We start from the raw sequence: 21,073 nt of genomic DNA, 5'->3' as shown, positions 1-21,073 counted from the left end.
CAGCGTGTTCTCCTCTGAGGAAACACAGAATTATTAATATCACCTAATAAAACAATATTTAATATTTTAAGTCAAAACTGCACTAATAGTTGAAAAAAAGTCGTAACATTTGAGAAAAAAAAAAGTCAATATTTCATAGAGAAAAAATATTTTGTCAAATATTTTAGTATTTAATATTTCCTGGCAAATATTCATAATTAATGGAAAAAAGTAGTTGTAATATGAATTTAAAACACAAATTAATTAATAAAAAAACTAATTATATTTCAAGGACAAAAAAATCTGGAGGAAAAATATATTATAAAATATAAAATCTTTTGTTGAAAAATAATATTCTGATATTTGGAAAGAAAAATGTAATTTTAACAGCAAAAAGTGACAATTTACAGAGAGAAGCTGTAGAAAATATTTCAAGAAAAAATATTTGTGTTTTATGAAGGAAAGCAGTCGTAATAATAAAAGATAATAAATCTGAATATTTTTGTAGAAAAGTTTTAATATTTCAAACAAAAACATAATAATTTCTTGATAATAATAATAATTAGCAAAAATAATACTTTTTTTTTTTAAGGGAAGTGTTTTTTTTGGAAAAGCTTTACACTTAAAGTATGTGTGTGTGTGAGTGTGTGTGTGTGTGTGTGTGGTGTGTGTGTGTGTGTGTGTGTGTGTGTGTGTGTGTGTGTGTGTGTGTGTGTGTGTGTGTGTGTGTGTGTGTGTGTGCGTGCGTGCGTGCGTACGTGCGTGCGTGCGTGCGTGCGTGCGTGCGTGCGTGTGTGTGTGTGTGTCCTCACTCTGTGTGTGTGGTGCAGAAGCTCACACACTCCTGGTCCTGTGTGTGTGTGCAGAGGCAGCGACTCAGATCTCTCCTCAGCCGGACAGAACCGAACCCGTACGGAACCACACGGCTACAGACAGGAAGTGAGGAGTTAACCATAACATAACAACAACAACAACAAGAATAATAACAACAACAATAATAATACCCAAAATGTGCATGGTAAAAGGAATATGTGTTAAAGTGTAAGTATCATGCATTAATCCAATGGAAACATCCCATTGGATCAGGGGGATGCTGCCTTCAGGGCACAACACAATAATACGACATCCTGCAGATCTGTGTATAAATACATGTGTCTCAGTTTCCAGGTAAACTACATCGTTATTTCGTGGAACTGTTCAAAGAAGATCCCGGGGGTTTCAATGGGTTCATTTGTTGTGATTCTGAGCGTCTCGTCCTCTCTTCACATCTGTTTCCACTGCTGGATGATTGAATGCGTCCCGCTCTGCAGCTTCTGTCTGCAGGGTTATTTATTTCCTCTCCGCTCTTTTGTTAACCTCCGTGTCGGGGTTCACTCCTCGGCTGGCTTCATGCCGCGCTATGAATTAAGTGAGGCTGTCAGCGAGCTCCCTGCTTCTCTTTCTGAGGAACAAATCCAGCTGTTGACCTGCAGCTGTTGGACTCCCGTGGCGTTGATATCAGATATGTAAACGCTCGGTGACCTGCGAGATGTCACAGTTTCGAACACTTAGAGTTATTCAGAGTTATTCACACAGATCTCCTGACTTCCTGTGCGGTCTGAGAAACGTTTCTGTTTGGATGTTCATTCATGATTTATCATTTTGTAAATGTGAGTGTAATTGTGGAGTATTATCTGGATAGTGAAATGTAGAATGTTTCATATTTGGGATGTGGCCAGTAAGTCACATGACCACAGTCAGGTCAGAGGGCATAGCCATTGCATTATGGGTAAGAGGCAACATGCCGTTGAAGTCAGTGTTCGAATTACCCATTTGCTTTCGGGGGAGCCCTATTTATTTATTTGTTGGGCAATCATATAGGCAGACCTGAGAGATGTATATGTTTCCTGCATTAGATCAACATTGATTGCCAATAGACCTCTTTTTTCTCATCTCCCAAATCTCGATCGCCTTTTTCGTGGGCCTGGCTCTTATGGTGCTTATAAATCTTTTTCCGCAGGTTCTTCTGTTGATCACTGCTGACTTTTCCCTGAATCCATTCTTGTGAAAGGTGCACTCCGGTGGATTGTTCTGCGAGCGGCAGGGAGATCAATATACTTTTTGCCTCTTTGCAAATCTTTTTTTTTAAAAGCCATGGATTCCTTTCATTCCACTCACTCCATCTTTTCTGTGTCCAGTAGGCAGTGGCAGGTCATGGGCATCGTCAGGAAAGGTTCGCTAGTGCAGGTGGCGCCGGCAGCTGTGGCCGTTGTTGAAGCCTCTTCAGGCTCCGCATCGGCAGGCCTCTCCCTCGGTGTGGAGCTGCCAAACTCGACCCTAACGCCGCTAACAGCCGGCCAACTAAAAGTTGTTCCGTTCACGTTGTCATTTTTAGACTCCTTCGCTTCTTTGCTTGTGAATCCAAAAGCTGCGAGGCTTGGCTGTTTTCGTTTCGCCATATTTTTTATTACAAAGCCAGAGTTAAAAAAATATCAATATGAACATGTCAAATACCGCGCCGGCATCCCCACCATAACCATAGCAACGTAAGTAGTGTAAAGAATGCAGCGCCGCCACGTACAGATGGCAACACCCAGAAATATTCACAAATATAAAACAAATATTCAGAAACTGTAATGAACAATAACTATTATTTATTTACAGAAACTCAACATTTATAATCTGTGTGACACAAATATGCACAATTGTTTTGGGCTCCCCTATTTATCTCAAAATCGGCCTTCAGGGGAGCTCCCTCCCTCTTCGGGGGAGTCAAGCCCCCCCTGGCTCCCCCCCATTTCGAACAGTGGTTGAAGTCATCTACAGGGTTCAAGAGCAGGGGCGGACTGGGACTAAAATTCAGCCCTGGAAACTGACCCAGTCCGGACACATGAAATGTCAAATGTTAGAAATCCGCTGTTTATTATTTAAAGTTTTACGTCCGATTCGCTCCTTTTTTCCTCTCTGTACACAGCTCCAGTTTGGGCATTGGCCTGTCATCAGATTTCATTTTGAGTTGCTGCTGTAGTAGCGGAAGTTTAGTAAAATTATTTATTATGAAATAATCCAAATCTTCACCCTCCATAATTGCACTTGCTTCAGTTGCTTGCTACTTTTTAAGGGCGGTGATGACAGTTACAGTACAAACTGAAGTTGATGCGTTTTGATTGGATTGTGAGGCATGACGTGAGCCTCATCTGATTGGTCAATCCCTCAATTTCTTTTCACCAAGGGAAGCCAATTTCGGCTAGCCTCCTCTCGCAACAGAGAGTGCAATCTACTGTTTCACCATAACATCTAGAGGGGCGCTGTTTCACTCTTTGTAAAATACTCAATGAGAATGGGGGAGAGATGGGCCGGCAGCAACACACAGCACAGAGTAATTACCGAAACTAAACGAAGTGTTTTTATTTATTTATTAAAATGATAACTACAATCCAAAAAAACAGGGGAAGCCTGGCTTCCCTTGGCCTCCAGGAGAAAACGCCACTGAGTTCAAGGGATAAATCTCACCCACCTCTTGCTCTTGCCCTGCACTTGTATGTGCCAGTTGAGCTGGTTCTTCCTCCAGCTCAACTCTGTCCCTCATCATGAACGCAGGAGGCTGGCTGTATATCTGAACTCGCGCCCTCATCATTCTCTTCATCATCTTGCACTTGTTCTAAGCTGCTGATGATAGTGCTTGTAGCACAGGGTTGCCAACTTTGGGTACCTGGCTGGAGTGAGATTTTGATATCATGGGTTTAATTCGGTTTAATTACACATATGCGCACGAAATGACTGCTATCGTGTCAGCAGCGGGACCTTAGCATATATATAGGATATATATACAATATATACAAATACACAATATTGGACACAGACTATAAAGGGCACACAGTTTCATTCACTAATGAAAGTCAAACATGTTTGTTTCCACTGTTTTATTGTGTGCCTGTCGCGATAAGCAATTAATTGACTTATCGTACGATAAATAAAAATGAACTCGATAACTTTTCTGACCTCGATAAATTGCCATTTACATGAGGATGTGACTAGCAGTTTGAAAGGATGTACTTGAATTATTATTATATATTATCATTATGTCAGTGGTCTAAAATGGTCATACAACGGTGCCGACAATATTATCGTTTATCGCAATAATTTCCGGGAAAATGTATCCAACAAAATTAATTATCGTGAGAGGCCTATACATGAAACACACACACACAAACAAATCTACAGACTTACTCCAAACTGCCAAATATATTAATTAACACACTCTCACTCTCATATACTCTTTGACTCTATTTTGGCCTAGTAGAACAATAAGCAGCAGACTTTTACTTTTTTATCATTTCTACTGGATCTTAGACCTGCGCATGCGCTCCAGAGTATTTTTGTTGGGTAATCTATGGTAGTGTTAACCGATACAGTGGTGGGGCTCAAGTCAGTATTTGCAATGTAATTACATACACCAGGGGTCCCCAAACTTTTTCCTGTGAGGGCCACATAACTTTTCCCTTCTCTGATGGGGGCCGGGGGCAGTTTGTAACAGAAAAAGTGTGACGATCGCAGGGGTGCCTAAACGTAAACATTTATTGTTTTCCAGAAAGCCACACATAACCAAATATTAATAACCTTTTCCGGGATCTTCACAGAAAAAAAGTCAGGAAATAAATAATAACACTATTAATGAAATAAATAATAACCAAATAACCCTCTCTGGGTTCTTCACAGAAAAAAAGTCCACTGAACATTAACTTTCTGTTGTGCCGTGCACAATCTTAACAGGTAAAAGTTTAGCTTAGTTGTCAGAGCAGAATCTCTTACTCAAATGACTCATATGAGCAGTCTCTCAAAGTTCTTGTGTTCCTTCCTTATAATCCTTTTGTAGGTTCCAGTAGGCTTGTAGACACCGCTGTTTGCAGCTCTCTCTCATCAACTTCCCTGTGAAAACCACAAAGCAAGCAGGCTGAGAAACCGAACTAAGTGATACAGCACCTACACTGAGGTAATGGTTTTTGGAGCCAAGGCAGAACGTATAAAAGTTAGCGCTGAGCTTCAGTCTGCAATGTTCAAAACAACAGATAGAGCCAGAAATCTAGGTGTAGTCATGGACTCTGACCTGAGTTTCAACAGTCACATTAAAACAGTTACTAAATCAGCCTACTATCACCTAAAGAACATATCTAGGATTAAAAGACTAATGTCACAGCAGGATTTGGAAAAACTTGTCCATGCTTTTATCTTCAGTAGACTCGACTACTGCAATGGTGTCTTTACAGGTCTCACTAACACATCTATTAGAAAGCTGCAGCTAATTCAGAACGCCGCTGCTCGAGTCCTCACTGACACTAAGAGAGTGGATCACATCACTCCTGTTCTGAAGTCTTTACACTGGTTCCTCACTGACACTAAGAAAGTGGATCAGTCCTGTTCTGAAGTCTTTACACTGGTTCCTCACTGACACTAAGAAAGTGGATCACATCACTCCTGTTCTGAAGTCTTTACACTGGTTCCTCACTGACACTAAGAAAGTGGATCACATCACTCCTGTGCTGAAGTCCTTACACTGGCTTCCTGTGTGTCAAAGAATAGATTTCAAAATATTGTTGCTGGTTTATAAAGCTTTGAATGGTTTAGGCCCAAAATACATGTCTGACCTACTGCTAAATTATGAACCATCCAGATCTCTCAGGTCTTCAGGGACTGGTCAGCTTTCTGTCCCCAGAGTCAGAACTAAACATGGAGAAGTTCAGTTATTATGCTCCAAACATCTGGAACAAACTCCCAGAAACCTGCAGGTCTGCTGCAACTCTTACTACTTTTAAATCCAGGCTGAAGACTTTTCTTTTTGCCGCTGCTTTTAATTGAACTATTCACATCTTAAACTGCACTGTAACTTTTAACTTTTATCCATGTATGTTTATTTTATTATCTTTTCTTTTTAATGACTGATTTTAAATGCCATTTTCATAATGTCTTCCATTTTTGTAAAGCACTTTGAATTGCCTTGTGTTGAAAGGTGCTATATAAATAAACTTGCCTTGCCTTGCCTTGCCTTGCCTTGCCTTGCCTTGCCTTACACAGCACAATACATTTCACTACCAGTATGGTTGTGGAGATGGATTTTATCCCAGTAGATTTTATTATGATTAAATTTGTTTATACTCAAAAAAGTCAGAAAAGTGATCTTACCTATGTATGTTCATCAGTGTGAACTGTGGGCCTGCATCTGGCTGGTGAGAAGTTGAATGTCAGGTTCCATTCTAGTCACAGCCAGTCTCAAACACTGATGCAGATGTTCATCTGTCAATCTTGATCTCATCTGAGTTTTCAGGTGTTTCATGTGTGAAAAGGTTTGCTCGCAGATATACGTGCTGCCAAAAAGTGTAAACATCTTCATTGCGTGTTTTTTTATGTTAGGGTACGTGTCGTTTGGGAGGGCGGCATAGAAGTCAATGAGACTGTTGGGCTTGAATGTGTCTTTCAGAACATCACAGTTCTGTAACTCGGCCAACTCAAACTGATAAGAAGGCTGGGCTTCATCGATGTCGGCAAGAAAGGGGTTCTGAAAAAGACGGATTTCTTTTGCATTAACACGTAGTTGCCGGAATCGCACACCGAACTCCGCCTTCAGCATTTCCAGTGCTTCCACACACTTTTCAGCTGGGAACGGGACCGCTGGGTTCTCTGCAGAGAGGTTTTGGGTAGCAGGGAGATGGATGAAGTTGTGCTTTTTTACTTGTTCCAAAAGCAGCGCAAGTTTCACCTCAAATGCTTTTATGTGAGAATACATGTCGCAAATGAGTTTCCCCTGGCCTTGTAGCTGCAAGTTAAGGCTGTTCAGCATTTCTGTCACGTCTGTTAAAAATGCGAGGTGCCATTTCCATTCTGGGTCGATCAGCTCTGGGACCATTTTGTCTTTTGAATGAAGAAATGCGTTAATTTCGGGTAGCAGCTCGTAAAAACGCCTCAAAACTCTGCCCCGGCTCAACCATCGGACCTCTGTGTAGTACAGCACATCGCCGTGCGCAGACTCCAGTTCAGACAGGAATTGTTGGAACTGCCTGTGTTTAAGTCCCTTTGCTCTGATGAAGTTTATGCATGACACCACAACCTTCATGACAGAATCCCACTTCAACACTTTGCAGCACAGTGCTTGCTGGTGAATTAGGCAGTGGATTTGTAGCGGGGCGGTGAGACCCCGTTCTTCCATCTCCCGGTTCATGCGTCCTATTAGACCCCGAGACGCGCCCACCATACTAGGAGCCCCGTCAGTCGTGATGCTGGCAAGCTTTGACCAGTCTAGGTCCAACTCTTCCATGGTTTGGCATACTTTGCCGAAAATATCCTCCCCCGTTGTAGTCCCTTTGAGACTTTGGAGGGCTGCCAGCTCCTCGCACATCTCAAAGTTTGCGCTAACTCCGCGAATAAAAATGAGCAGCTGCGCTGTGTCTTGCACGTCCGTGCTCTCATCCAGTGCTAATGAAAAAAAGTCAAATTCTTTCGTCTTCTGCTGCAGCTGGGCATATACATTACCCCCGATTTCTTCAATGCGTCTGGTGATTGTACTCGCCGACAGACTCACGGCATTAAAGACATCTTTCTTCTCGGGACACACCTCTTCCGCGACAGCATTCAAACATTTCTTGACAAACTCTCCATCAGTGAAAGGTTTACCGCTGCTTGCTATCAGTTGAGCAACCCGAAAGCTGGCCCGAACGGATGACTGGTTCAGCTGAGCTTGGCGTACAAATGTATTCTGCTGAGCTAACAGTCCACTTTTTAGCTTTGAGAGTTTGTCTGCTCGCATTTGGCCTTGCAAGTTATCATACTTGTCTTTGTGACGGGATTCATAGTGTCGGCGCAGATTGTATTCTTTGAATACCGCCACCGCCTCTTGACAGATGAGACAAACAGCCTTTTCTTTCCATTGAACAAAAAAATAATCGTTTGACCACTGCAGGTTAAATACCCTGCATTCTGAATCAATTTTTCTCTTACCTAACCTTTTCGCCATTATTCCGTTCTATTTGACAGGGGCTAGTCTAGGATTCGCGTGGCCAGACTGAAAAAAAAATCATAATGCGTCTCTGGTATTGTTCAGGGGGCCGGGCCAAATGTGGAGGCGGGCCGTATCCGGCCCGCGGGCCTTAGTTTGGGGACCACTGACATACACGCTCCCCCCGACAGTGAAACGCCACGCGTGAGGTTTAGATTATTTCCCTGTCTCAATCCAAATTGAACTGTATGAAATAAAAAGGCACATTTGTGTTGTAGTAAATAAAAAGGGCGACCTGGAGCCAATCCTGCAATTTGCCCATAGGTGAAAGAGTTGACATGCTGAAAACCCAACCCCTGCAGGGGGGTCTGGGGGGATTCTCCCCCAGGAGATTTTTTTAAATACTAACATCAAATACACATTCTGGTACTCTCTTGAGAAGAAAAATAAATATATCTATTACTACATATTTAAAAAAATGAATGCCATATTATTTTTTTGTTACTTTGTTCTGAAAGCTGAACCTGCTGCTCCTCACAGAGAGAAGAGGGAAGAGGCTGTGAATTACTTTACATTGTGGATAAGGGTGGATAGCCCCCATTGTTCTGTGTGTCAAAATGAAAGACAGCCCACACACCTATCAATCATCAAACCGTGGGGTCTTATTTCATTACGTGTTGATTTCTATCAACACGTAATGTTGTATCGATGTATAGAGATGTACTACCGCAAAAGTATTCTCCGTCGGGACTTCCTGCAACAACACCACGCCGTTATCGTGATTCTGATTGGCCAGAAGACATTATCAAAGATGTTCTATTGGGAAGACGATCACTACGTGACAAAAGTTTTCAAAACCGTTTCTAGTCTTCGTATTCTTGTTTTTGGCGTGAGAATAGTTTGGGCAGCGTGAGAGCGTGAGATTGAGAGTGAAAGCGTGTGTCACACGCCAGATGCGTGAGAGTTGGCAACCCTGTTGTAGCAGAGCTGCTGCCAAAAAGGTCTGTCAATTTGCGACATTTATATGCTTCACCTGTGAGTGACTTCACCTTTTTTTCTCTTGCCTTCTCGGCCGCACCTTTTTCTTTTCGTTTTGTTTGATTTTTATCCATGTTTTTTCATTCTCCCTGTCTGCCGCGGCGTCTAATCCCTTCTCTTCGTGTGGCCGGTCTTTTTTCTTCTTCGTGTGTGATTATTTGACAGATAAGAACCACACAACTGCATTAGCGGCCGCTGTCGCCCTCTGTCGGCTGTCAGCGCAACTTAAATGATGACGTTAAACCATTTTCTTTTAAAGGGCCGTTCTGTGGTTCTCCAGATTCTACAGATGGCCAGTCCGCCCCTGTTCAAGAGGCGCACACGGTAAATGTTTCTCATTTGTTGTTATGTGTGTGTTAATATTTTACACTTTTTTTGTACTGTTTGTGTACAATTTGAAGTTTTATTCTCTCCCTCTCGCTCTCTTTCTCCCAGCTGTGTGCGTCACTCTTTAGTGTCCCCTGGTCTCCCAGCTGTGTGCGTCACTCTTTAGTGTCCCCTGGTCTCCAGCTGTGTGCGTCACTCTTTAGTGCCCCCTGGGTTGCATTCGAATAGTCCATTTAGCTTAGGAACCTTCCTAACGGAGTGAAATGACCCGGAAGTCCCTCAGTGGCAGCCATGATAAGTGCCGTTCGAATTCTCTAAATTAAAAGGAAAGGAGGTTTCAAACTTCCTTTATAACCTCCTTTAGCTTAGGAACCACTGGACCTCCCTAACCGAAAGGAGAGGAGAAAATGCTGCCCCACAATGCCTTGCGGCCGCAGCATTTGCCGTCACACAACAGTCGGCCGTTCACGGAAACAACCGATTATGAACGAGAAATGATATCGGTATAAAGTTACGGTGCTTATTAAGCATTTTAAAACGTATGTGGTAAGTTGCCAAAGTGCTTTGTTTTGAACGTTCATCAGTATTATAATCAAAAAGAGAAATATGAACGTTAGTTTTTACTGAAATGATCAAATAAAGTCAACATTTCACAGTCTTTACTGAGCTGTGTGGGGTTTGTTCAACTTTGAAAAGATGTTTGAATGGTGATATACACAGTGATAGATGTTAAGGACTAACGTTTATAATAAATACATTTGTATTGATTTTAAGATCTTTTCATACAATCATACGTATTGGGATCATTTGTATTAATGTGGACCGGAGGGAGAGGGTGACGAGCATAAGTTTCACTTTCCTTTCTTATTTCAATTCCAACTTTGGTCATGAAGAATATGTTTCTCTGTTGTCCCCGTTCATAAAGCATAAAATAACAGCATCAGAGCACGGTGCAGAGTCTCTAGGTGAGTTTACAGTAGTCCCTCGTTCTTATTAAACATCCCTGTTGTAGTCCGCTGTATAGAAAACTGTAGTTTCCATAGTTTCCCCACAGCAGCAGGCGCACATTTATGACCTCTGCTGGCGCATCATAAACACGTCGGATAGTGAAAGTGCAGTCGGATTCTCTAAAGTACCGCAGTCTCTTCTCCTAAATCCTTTTGAATTCTCCTATCCACTCTCCCTTAACCCCATGACGTTTCACTCCGAGGTCAAGGAATAGACGATAGGGTTAGAACTTAGGAGCTGTTTTTTTGGAGTATTCGAACGCAACCACGGTCTCCAGCTGTGTGCGTCACTCTTTAGTGTCCCCTGGGCTCCAGCTGTGTGCGTCACTCTTTAGTGTCCCCTGGTCTCCCAGCTGTGTGCGTCACTCTTTAGTGTCCCCTGGTCTCCCAGCTGTGTGCGTCACTCTTTAGTGTCCCCTGGTCTCCAGCTGTGTGCGTCACTCTTTAGTGTCCCCTGGTCTCCCAGCTGTGTGCGTCACTCTTTAGTGTCCCCTGGTCTCCCAGCTGTGTGCGTCACTCTTTAGTGTCCCCTGGTCTCCCAGCTGTGTGCGTCACTCTTTAGTGTCCCCTGGTCTCCCAGCTGGTCTCCAGCTGTGTGCGTCACTCTTAGTGTCCCCTGGTCTCCCAGCTGTGTGCGTCACTCTTTAGTGTCCCCTGGTCTCCCAGCTGTGTGCGTCACTCTTTAGTGTCCCCTGGTCTCCCAGCTGTGTGCGTCACTCTTTAGTGTCCCCTAGTCTCCAAGCTGTGTGCGTCACTCTTTAGTGTCCCCTGGTCTCGTTGTGTTTTGAGCTTCTTGCAGCGTTTGGTTTCTGCAGCTTTTAGTAAACGCTGCGCATGTCTCCTCAAGGTGCTGAATGTTCTCTAAACGCTGCATGCGTTGTTGCTGGAGATGTTTCTTCATGTGGAACATTTGGTTCCTATATCTGCATCCTTTCTGAAGCTGTTTCTCCTGATGGAGGAGTTTGCACCTGTCGGCCTCTGTAACAATGGCCATTGTTACCTCACTGACACACAGGTGGAATTTACAAATGATTTCTGCTAAATTTCTCAGCGCTTGTGTTTTGTCCACATTTCTCTCGTCACATCTCATACAGCACGGTAAGGCAGGTTCATGTTTCTGCAGATATGTATCACCTGACTCTTTATGTTGGGGCTCCCTGGTATTTTAAATACGACTAACACCACATCATGCATTTTGACTCACAGTGTCTGCTTCTCGTATCTCATTAAAGACTCTTTAATTTGACAGATGTGGAAAGATAAAGCTTTATGACACGCACCAAAGGGCGAAATCTAACCCGTGACATTGCGGTTATCCGGCGTATGTTATCACCCGCTTTACAGACGTGAGGAAAAACAAACTGTCACTCAGACTTCAGCTCCGGTTAATGCTTTGTGGACGCTGCGTTTAGATGTCTGTTGCCTGGCTGGATGTGACTCTGAGCACCGTGGGGAGGAAGTTAAACAAACAGATTTGACTCGAGTTCACAAAAGGTGACTGATTTTATGATGTCCGTTAGTTTGGACGTCTTTCGTCTTTGGTTTGGCCCGCAGCCTTTCGTCCAGACGTGGCTGATAACAAAAGGCTGATTTCACTGTTGACCTGCACTCAGAGAAAATCTGACAAAACAAATCCATAAAATACAAAAATGTGTGAAAAATCGATTTCAAAAATAACATTTACTCTGAGAGTACTTCACAGTTTCTGTTTCTCTCCTGGCGCTCAATAGCTGCCAACGAGAGAGCGTCCCTCAGGGGTAATATTTACTACTCTGTTTTCCTTATTATCAACAATCCCATAAAACTTCCAACACCAACAAAGTTTTGAACTCATTGTTTCCGACTGGAGACATCCATCTGTACAAACACAGATCTATAGATTCATGCTAAAGGAAGATTCAGTCATTTCTTACAACAGCTTTTATCGATCAAACAGGAAGTATTGCATTTCTTTGGGACTATTTTCACCGGCGGATTAATCAAGTTATGCTCCTGTGAAGTATTTTCCTTAAAAGGACTCTTCTTCTATCAAACCTGCATTCTATATCCAGCAAAGAAAGTCAGATTGTATGGAAGTCTATGAGGAAATGTTCCTACTTCTCTCTCTCTTTATTACCTCAGATTGTAGAGAAGTCTATGAGGAAATGTTCCTACTTCTCTCTCTCTTTATTACCTCAGATTGTAGAGAAGTCTATGAGGAAATGTTCCTACTTCTCTCTCTCTGTATTACCTCAGATTGTAGAGAAGTCTATGAGGAAATGTTCCTACTTCTATCTCTCTTTATTACCTCAGATTGTAGAGAAGTCTATGAGGAAATGTTCCTACTTCTCTCTCTCTGTATTACCTCAGATTGTATAGAAGTCTATGAGGAAATGTTCCTACTTCTCTCTTTATTACCTCAGATTGTAGAGAAGTCTATGAGGAAATGTTCCTACTTCTCTCTCTCTTTATTACCTCAGATTGAATAGAAGTCTATGAGGAAATGTTCCTACTTCTCTCTCTCTTTATTACCTCAGATTGTAGAGAAGTCTATGAGGAAATGTTCCTGCTTCTCTCTCTCTTTATTACCTCAGATTGTATAGAAGTCTATGAGGAAATGTTCCTACTTCTCTCTTTATTACCTCAGACTGTAGAGAAGTCTATGAGGAAATGTTCCTACTTCTCTCTCTCTTTATTACCTCAGATTGTAGAGAAGTCTATGAGGAAATGTTCCTGCTTCTCTCTCTCTTTATTACCTCAGATTGTATAGAAGTCTATGAGGAAATGTTCCTACTTCTCTCTTTATTACCTCAGATTGTAGAGAAGTCTATGAGGAAATGTTCCTACTTCTCTCTCTCTTTATTACCTCAGATTGTAGAGAAGTCTATGAGGAAATGTTCCTGCTTCTCTCTCTCTTTATTACCTCAGATTGTATAGAAGTCTATGAGGAAATGTTCCTACTTCTCTCTTTATTACCTCAGACTGTAGAGAAGTCTATGAGGAAATGTTCCTACTTCTCTCTCTCTTTATTACCTCAGACTGTAGAGAAGTCTATGAGGAAATGTTCCTACTTCTCTCTCTCTTTATTACCTCAGATTGTAGAGAAGTCTATGAGGAAATGTTCCTACTTCTCTCTCTCTTTATTACCTCAGATTGTAGAGAAGTCTATGAGGAAATGTTCCTACTTCTATCTCTCTTTATTACCTCAGATTGTAGAGAAGTCTATGAGGAAATGTTCCTACTTCTCTCTCTCTGTATTACCTCAGATTGTATAGAAGTCTATGAGGAAATGTTCCTACTTCTCTCTTTATTACCTCAGATTGTAGAGAAGTCTATGAGGAAATGTTCCTACTTCTCTCTCTCTTTATTACCTCAGATTGTAGAGAAGTCTATGAGGAAATGTTCCTACTTCTCTCTTTATTACCTCAGATTGTAGAGAAGTCTATGAGGAAATGTTCCTACTTCTCTCTTTATTACCTCAGATTGAATAGAAGTCTATGAGGAAATGTTCCTGCTTCTCTCTCTCTTTATTACCTCAGATTGTAGAGAAGTCTATGAGGAAATGTTCCTGCTTCTCTCTCTCTTTATTACCTCAGATTGTAGAGAAGTCTATGAGGAAATGTTCCTGCTTCTCTCTCTCTTTATTACCTCAGATTGTATAGAAGTCTATGAGGAAATGTTCCTACTTCTCTCTCTCTTTATTACCTCAGATTGAATAGAAGTCTATGAGGAAATGTTCCTACTTCTCTCTCTCTTTATTACCTCAGATTGTAGAGAAGTCTATGAGGAAATGTTCCTGCTTCTCTCTCTCTTTATTACCTCAGATTGTATAGAAGTCTATGAGGAAATGTTCCTACTTCTCTCTCTCTTTATTACCTCAGATTGTATAGAAGTCTATGAGGAAATGTTCCTACTTCTCTCTTTATTACCTCAGACTGTAGAGAAGTCTATGAGGAAATGTTCCTACTTCTCTCTCTCTTTATTACCTCAGATTGTAGAGAAGTCTATGAGGAAATGTTCCTACTTCTCTCTCTCTTTATTACCTCAGATTGTATAGAAGTCTATGAGGAAATGTTCCTACTTCTCTCTTTATTACCTCAGACTGTAGAGAAGTCTATGAGGAAATGTTCCTGCTTCTCTCTCTCTCTATTACCTCAGATTGTATAGAAGTCTGAGGAAATGTTCCTACTTCTCTCTCTCTGTATTACCTCAGATTGTAGAGAAGTCTATGAGGAAATGTTCCTACTTCTCTCTCTCTTTATTACCTCAGATTTTCCTGATGAGTTTATGATCTCAATCTCTCTAGCTGTCTTCTTCAACACAGCATGAAGTTCATTTAGTAAATTATGTTCACACTTAGAGTGAAACAGACTATAAAGCAGCGTATACTTTAGGGCGGGGCTACCTGTGATTGACAGGTTGCTACCACAGCATTGTACATTTTTTTATTTTACAACAATAACATTTTTTCTCCAGTGAAATGTAACTTAATGAAAGCTAATTCCAACAATAAGGCCGCCTTAAAACGTGTTCTTTAGCGTTCAGTTGCACTTAGCTTTGTTAGATTGCTCTACTTAATGTTTACCCTTTCACAGTCTGTTTTTACTTACTAGATAATTAACTTAAAGAAGTCTTATCATCATTTTGCTGAACTTAGCTCCGCTTTGTGTGTCCACAAACCAATGGGTGACTACATCCACTTCCTGTGTTGTAAACCAAAATACACTATAAAAAATAATTCAATATGTGAAAGAAAAGGAGTTTAGCAGGAAGTTCTGCACAGACGTTAGTGGTTTAGATGTAGCTGGTGGGAACTGCCAGCGCCTTTAAAGCGTCTTCATGGTGAAGGCACGAAGATTGCCTTCAACCACAACGCTAAGTTTAGACTAACGATCTCACCCAGAGCTTCACACCAATGGACGTCTGTTTTACTTCTTCCTCTCAAGATCATTCATTTCAAATGTGACTAATCGGTAGAAAGAAACTGGATATTCAAACATAAATATCACAAAGGTTAGTCAAATAACTTCCAATAGTTTGGAAACAACAAAAATCCAAATTTATATCTGAAATAAAGTCATTTGAATCATTTCGTTTTTTATTAAAGGTAGGGTAGGTAAGTTTGGAGAAACCAGCTCGAGGGCGCAAGAATTTGAAAATACACAGCCTGAACAAATCTGCCACTTCCTCACAGAGCCCCTCCTCCAACACACACGAACGCGCACATGACCAATGAGGGCACGAGATAAGTTTGTGCACAGATGGAAGGCTGACAGGCAGGTAGGCCATCCAGTTATTTTAGCCGGGCCGGCTCAGATGATTGGTCGTGCTTTTTACAGTACTACAGCTTCCACAGATGATATTTATTATGGATTTTTTGTCAAAGCACTTCAGATATTCATTGCTATCTGGATGTTAAGAGCATTCCATGGAATATAACAAAAAGTGTATCTCGAGCCGGTTTCTCAAACTTACCTACCCCACCTTTAAGGGTTGTATTTGTTACACTACATGACAAATACTACATATACCATTATATCTTTACTTTATAATCTGCAACAAACCTCGTTTCAACCCAAGAGTTTGACGGGAAGGTAAGGAGTTAACTTGTGATTTCAGGCTCTCTGTGGTCTCCTCGTGGTTTCTGTTAAAGAGTTAAAGAGTCTATTTAAGAGCAGCAGAGGAAACATGGCAGGAATTACCCTTCGTTAGGAAAGGTGCTCCTTCTCATTAGCAGCTCCACATCTAACGGCTCACTCATTGCTTGTGCATACTGAACTCAAATGAAGTTAATTGTTACCAATTGTGAAGAGAGTCTAAAAATATAAGCAGCTAGAGAAGGAAATGAAACTAATAAAATGTCTGTGCAGATGCAATGAGGCAGAGATGAATTATGTGGTCCCTGTGATTAATATAAAGAGGAATGTGAGTTCATCTTTAGTTCGGTTATAAAGTCTTTCATCCTGCGGGCCAAAATATATTTAATTAAACTCAAGGATTATAGTTTTATATATTCCGAACATCAGAAGTTATTTTTAATTGAAGCAGCTAAGATTTGTACGTTTGAATGGGAATAAACATCCAGACATTTTGAGCGGTACGGCTCACACAGCGATAAAACGACTTTTAGACTACATGGTTTAAAGTCAGGACTGAAAATACAGATTTGTGAGTTTTCATTTCATGAATGTTAATTTAAACATTTTGGTGACTTAAACATATTTGGTCAGTTATACATAGCTCCATGGTTTCGTGTCACTGCTGGTCGCGTGGAAACCAAGATGGTGACAACCAAAAATCCTAATGCTGAGGGCCAAAAACAGGATGACTCATGTGAAAAACGTACATGCTGATGAAACCAACACAGTATTAGCCAAAAGCCAACTTATTTACTGTCCAAAACAGGATGTTAATGCCAAAAACGAAGATGATTAAGGTCAAAAACCACAATACCAACAACAATCATGTTAGCGGGAAAAAACCAATATTCTGACGTTTGAAAACCATGACAACATTGACCAAAAACCAACTTGTTTACTGCCAAAAACAACATGTTGATGCCAGAAACCATGATGACTAAGGTCAGAAACCAACATGTTTACGCCAACGTAAACATGTTGTTTTTGGCAGGAAACACATTGGTTTTTGGTCGCTATGACGACTTAAACATGTTGAAAACCAACATTTTGATGTTTGAAACAAACATGTTAACGGCCAAAAACTAGCCTAAAACCAACATGTCGATGTCCGAAACTATGACAGCGATGGCCAAACATCTAATTGTTTGCTGCCAAAAACAACATTTTGATGCCAGAAACCAGGATGACTCGTTAAAAACCAACATGTTTAGAGACAAAAACCACAATGCCAACAACCATCATGTTAACGGGCAAAAACCAATGTGTTGACGTACAGTATGTGTGGTTGACCTCGTTTACTTTCTACGCTTGTTTCCCAATAAGTCTCAGAATAACATACGTGAGCGTTTGATGGCACCAGTTGTATATTTCAACGGTGTAATTGACAAACTACTTCTAAGCTATTTAGTAAAAGGTTTTAGGTTTTTAAAAGTCTCTTATGTAAGGTAAGTTATGTACATCAGTTAAAATACGTCCAAGTTAACTCTTGGTTTCATTCGGTGCACCAACATCGGTCTCTGTATCGTTAAAAATCATGTTCTATCAATATTTTACTACACAAGACTTCTTCCTTGGCTCCTCTCATTATTAGAGGTTTCCACGTAGATATTTCAGTCCAAACGTTTTGCAGTGAAAGGGGAGTATTTGTTGAATTATTATATTGGCACCAAACTAAGCGAGAACATGCTTTACGGGGACATTTTTGATGTGAGTAACACATTTTTCATGCTTAACGTGTTAGTTTAGATTTAAGCAAAAGGAAAAATCAGCAGCGTTAAATTGAGTGACTTTAATATCCAGATAACTGAGTATATCAGTATTTCCTATCCTCCAGAATGCTGATTGGTGCAGATGACGGATTGTGTTTCTACGCAGTGAAAATGTATCTTAGTTGGAGTGAACGCTCTCTGTCCTCCCTCAGAAAACTCCCAGCTACTGCGGCGGGGAAATCCTGGGATTAATGCTGGCTTTCTTATCTCGGGTTTGTTTTATCATCTCGTTAAGCTGCAGAGTCTCGTTACTGTGAAAACACACTCACCCCGGCGTGTTGACCCACACGATACCGATGTGGCAGAAGAAAATACACTCCTTGTCTTTCTGGTTCTCGCAGGAGCAGCGCTTCACTCTCCGGTGGGCCGTGTGGGGGAGCTGCACCAGGGGGCCCTCCTCCACCGTGGGGCTCGTAACGGCGAATGTAGAGGCTAGAAAACACAAATAGAAGGTTAGCTTTTTCTTTATATGAAATATAAATAGTAAATTGTAAGAAATAAGTTTAGAGCAGAAGCTTACTAGGTCGTGTTCCGGCAGAGAACAATATAAGAAGGTCTTTTCACAGTTTTCATTACGCTGTGCTTTTACAATTGTTTGGTAGGTGTCAGAAACTGCTCTATAAGTCCGATTTATTTTCAGGATTCTTTGAAAATGCTATTCCCACTGCAGTTTGGTTAGCTGCACCAGAGGACCCTCCTTCCAAACATTTATATTTAAAGGGGACCTATCATGCAAAATGCACTTGTGTACGTCTTGTCTACATGAATATGTGTCCCCGGTGTTCCAGGGAACTCACCAAGTGTCAGAAAACACAACCCTCTCTATTTTCCTCCATACCCAAATCTCTAAAAAAGGGGCTGCAACGGATCTGATCAAAACTGATCCAGATTTGAACACTGTCCTGACGTCAGGACGGTGGAGCTACGGCTATTGGGCCAACTCCACCAATCAGGAGGAGACAGCCACGGCCATTGCCGTTCGAAAGCGCTGGAGACGCTGTAGTACATATGCCAGGCCTGTAGGTGGTGCTGTTCTCACAGAATCTGCCCTTGCTAAAACAGAGCTAGAAATTGTCAAATTGAGCAAAATGAGGCATGGCTAAAATGCATGATCTGTTTGGTATTTTGAAAAAAAAAAGTATAAATATGCCTTATATAGGTATGGTCCTACACTATATTATTCAAATATAGCATGATAGGTCCACTTTAAGGAAAGAAAGCATCCAACACTTTTTTCTATGACCAAAATCCCTGCAGAACTTTCTCTGTGTTTATCATTTTGACCGGCAAATGCTAGCATGCTAACACGCTAAACCTAGTTGGTGAACATGGTCAACTTTATACCTGCTAATCATTAGCATGTTAGCATTGTCATTGTGCGCATTTTAGCATGCTGATGTTAGCATGTAGCTCAAAGCACCAATGTGATTAAATATGGACTCTTTTCACCCTCTGTCTGAAACCAGAGCCCAGTTTGCTCTGATTGGTTAGCTGGCCTGCTCTGTTGTGATTGGTCAACCAGCTTAGAGATGTCCCGCCCCTCAACCTATCACGTACAATGTGTTGGAGCGCTAGCGAGTGTTTCATAGTGATGTCACTATGTTCAGGAAGTAAACAAAGTTCAATTGAGGCGCTTCAGGCAGGTAGGGGAGGGATTTTAGCCTCTGCAGACCATTAACATGCACTAACATCAATACAACACACTACAGGAGAGGGAACACCGCACACAGCAGAATAGGGCCTCTTTAAAATAGTCTAACATTTCATTATGAGAACATGACGTAAGGATTGAATAGAAATACCAGATTTATTGAGATTTAATTCAGATTTATTTCTAAATCTTCATTGAAGCTGCAGCTCGGAGCTTTGTCTCTTGAGTTTTATTATTGGACAATTCCAACCAGACACAACCTTTATTTCAAAAGAATAAAAACACAAAAGATGTACGGAAAAATATTCAGACGGGAGGAGGGTGGAGAGTTCAGAACGAAGGAGACAGGAAGGACTTCAGTCGCTCTGGACCGTTTTGTATTTGCAGCGTTTGGTTTCTGCAGCTTTTAGTAAACGCTGCCATGTCTCCTCAAGTGGCTGAATGTTCTCTAAAGGCTGCGTGTGTTGCTGGAGATGTTTCTTCATGAGGAACATTTGGGTTTTTATATCTGCATCCTTTCTTTGTACGCTGCTATGGACAGTCTTGCACGATGTACATTCCCAAAGATATTGAAGTGACTGTTATTTTGTTATTTTGTATATATTGATGTTGTGTTTTATCTTAATGTGTGCATATGTGTAAATGTGTCTGTTGGTTGTATATATATATAGGATATACATATTTTATATATATTTTTATACATATTTGTATTATTGTATTTTGTATTCGGGATTGTTGGAAACGTTATTTCGATCTCTCTGTCTGTACAAACACACAGAAACATGTACATTAAAGTTGACGTTCTGAAGCTGCAGCGTGTTTCTCCTGATGGAAGAGTTTCTGGCCGGTATAGTGCGCTTGCACCTGTCGGCCTCCTTATAATGGAGGACAAATTGCAACACACAAATGATCAAACTATCCTACAGTATTGCTCTTTTTGGCATTAAACAATAATCCTCAAACACCTGCAGTCGGTCAGTGCAACAGAAAGTGTTTCCTGCATAGAGAGAGCGTGAAAGTGTGATTTGTTCACACGTAGTTACCGGATACTCCAGGGATCATGTACCATATTTAGATCCTTCCTCTTATGTACGTTTTCCCGAGTCTAAAGTTAAAGCCAGGTGTGAACGAGGCGCCAGTCCTGGGACTCAAGTGGTAATACGTGAGCGCCATGGACACATATCAGCTTCCTGGGAGATTTGAGATGATCCAACAGCGATCTGAAGAACAGACCAACCCTCCGTGTACGGTGAGCAGAGGGGCTTCTGTACACACTCCCAGAGTGATCAAAGGCTGTCTGTGGGCTTTATGGTGTGTGTGTGTGTGTGTGTGTGTGTGTGTGTGTGTGTGTGTGTGGTGTGTGTGTGTGTGTGTGTGTGTGTGTGTGTGTGTGTGTGTGTGGTGTGTGTGTGTGTGTGCTGCGTGCGTGCGTGCGTGCGTGCGTGCCGTTGCGTGCGTGCGTGCGTGCGTGCGTGCGTGCGTGCGTGCGTGCGTGCGTGCGTGCGTGCGTGCGGCGTGCGTGCGTGCGTGCGTGCGTGCGTGCGTGCGTGCGTGCGTGCGTGCTGCGTGCGTGCGTGCGTGCGTGCGTGCGTGCGTGCGTGCGTGCGTGCTGCGTGCGTGCGTGCGTGCGTGCGTGCGTGCGTGCGTGCGTGCGTGCGTGCGTGCGTGCGTGCGTGCGTGCGTGCGTGCGTGCGTGCGTGCGTGCGTGCGTGCGTGCG

The 21,073-nt window shown here is 41.8% G+C and overlaps 1 protein-coding gene across 1 annotated transcript in view; it reads right to left on the bottom strand.

The window, feature by feature from the left end:
* The window catches only part of si:ch211-202p1.5 (uncharacterized protein LOC103909337 homolog), a 20,539-nt gene extending 122 nt beyond the window's left edge, over positions 1-20,417 (bottom strand). The window contains exons 1-4 of the mRNA XM_034150927.1: positions 20,399-20,417; positions 17,974-18,136; positions 792-905; positions 1-14 (exon numbers count right to left, since the gene is read on the bottom strand). The exon at positions 1-14 is cut by the window's left edge and continues 122 nt beyond it. Of these exons, the coding sequence (XP_034006818.1) occupies positions 1-14; positions 792-905; positions 17,974-18,136; positions 20,399-20,417 (310 nt within the window). The remainder of the gene's footprint in view (positions 15-791; positions 906-17,973; positions 18,137-20,398) is intronic.
* Between the last annotated feature and the right edge of the window lie 656 nt (positions 20,418-21,073).

The sequence above is a fragment of the Trematomus bernacchii genome, unplaced genomic scaffold (genome assembly GCF_902827165.1).
Source record: "Trematomus bernacchii unplaced genomic scaffold, fTreBer1.1, whole genome shotgun sequence".
Taxonomy (NCBI): domain Eukaryota; kingdom Metazoa; phylum Chordata; class Actinopteri; order Perciformes; family Nototheniidae; genus Trematomus; species Trematomus bernacchii.
The sequence above is the reverse complement of the archived record's forward strand: the minus strand, read 5'-3'. Positions and strand labels throughout refer to the sequence as shown.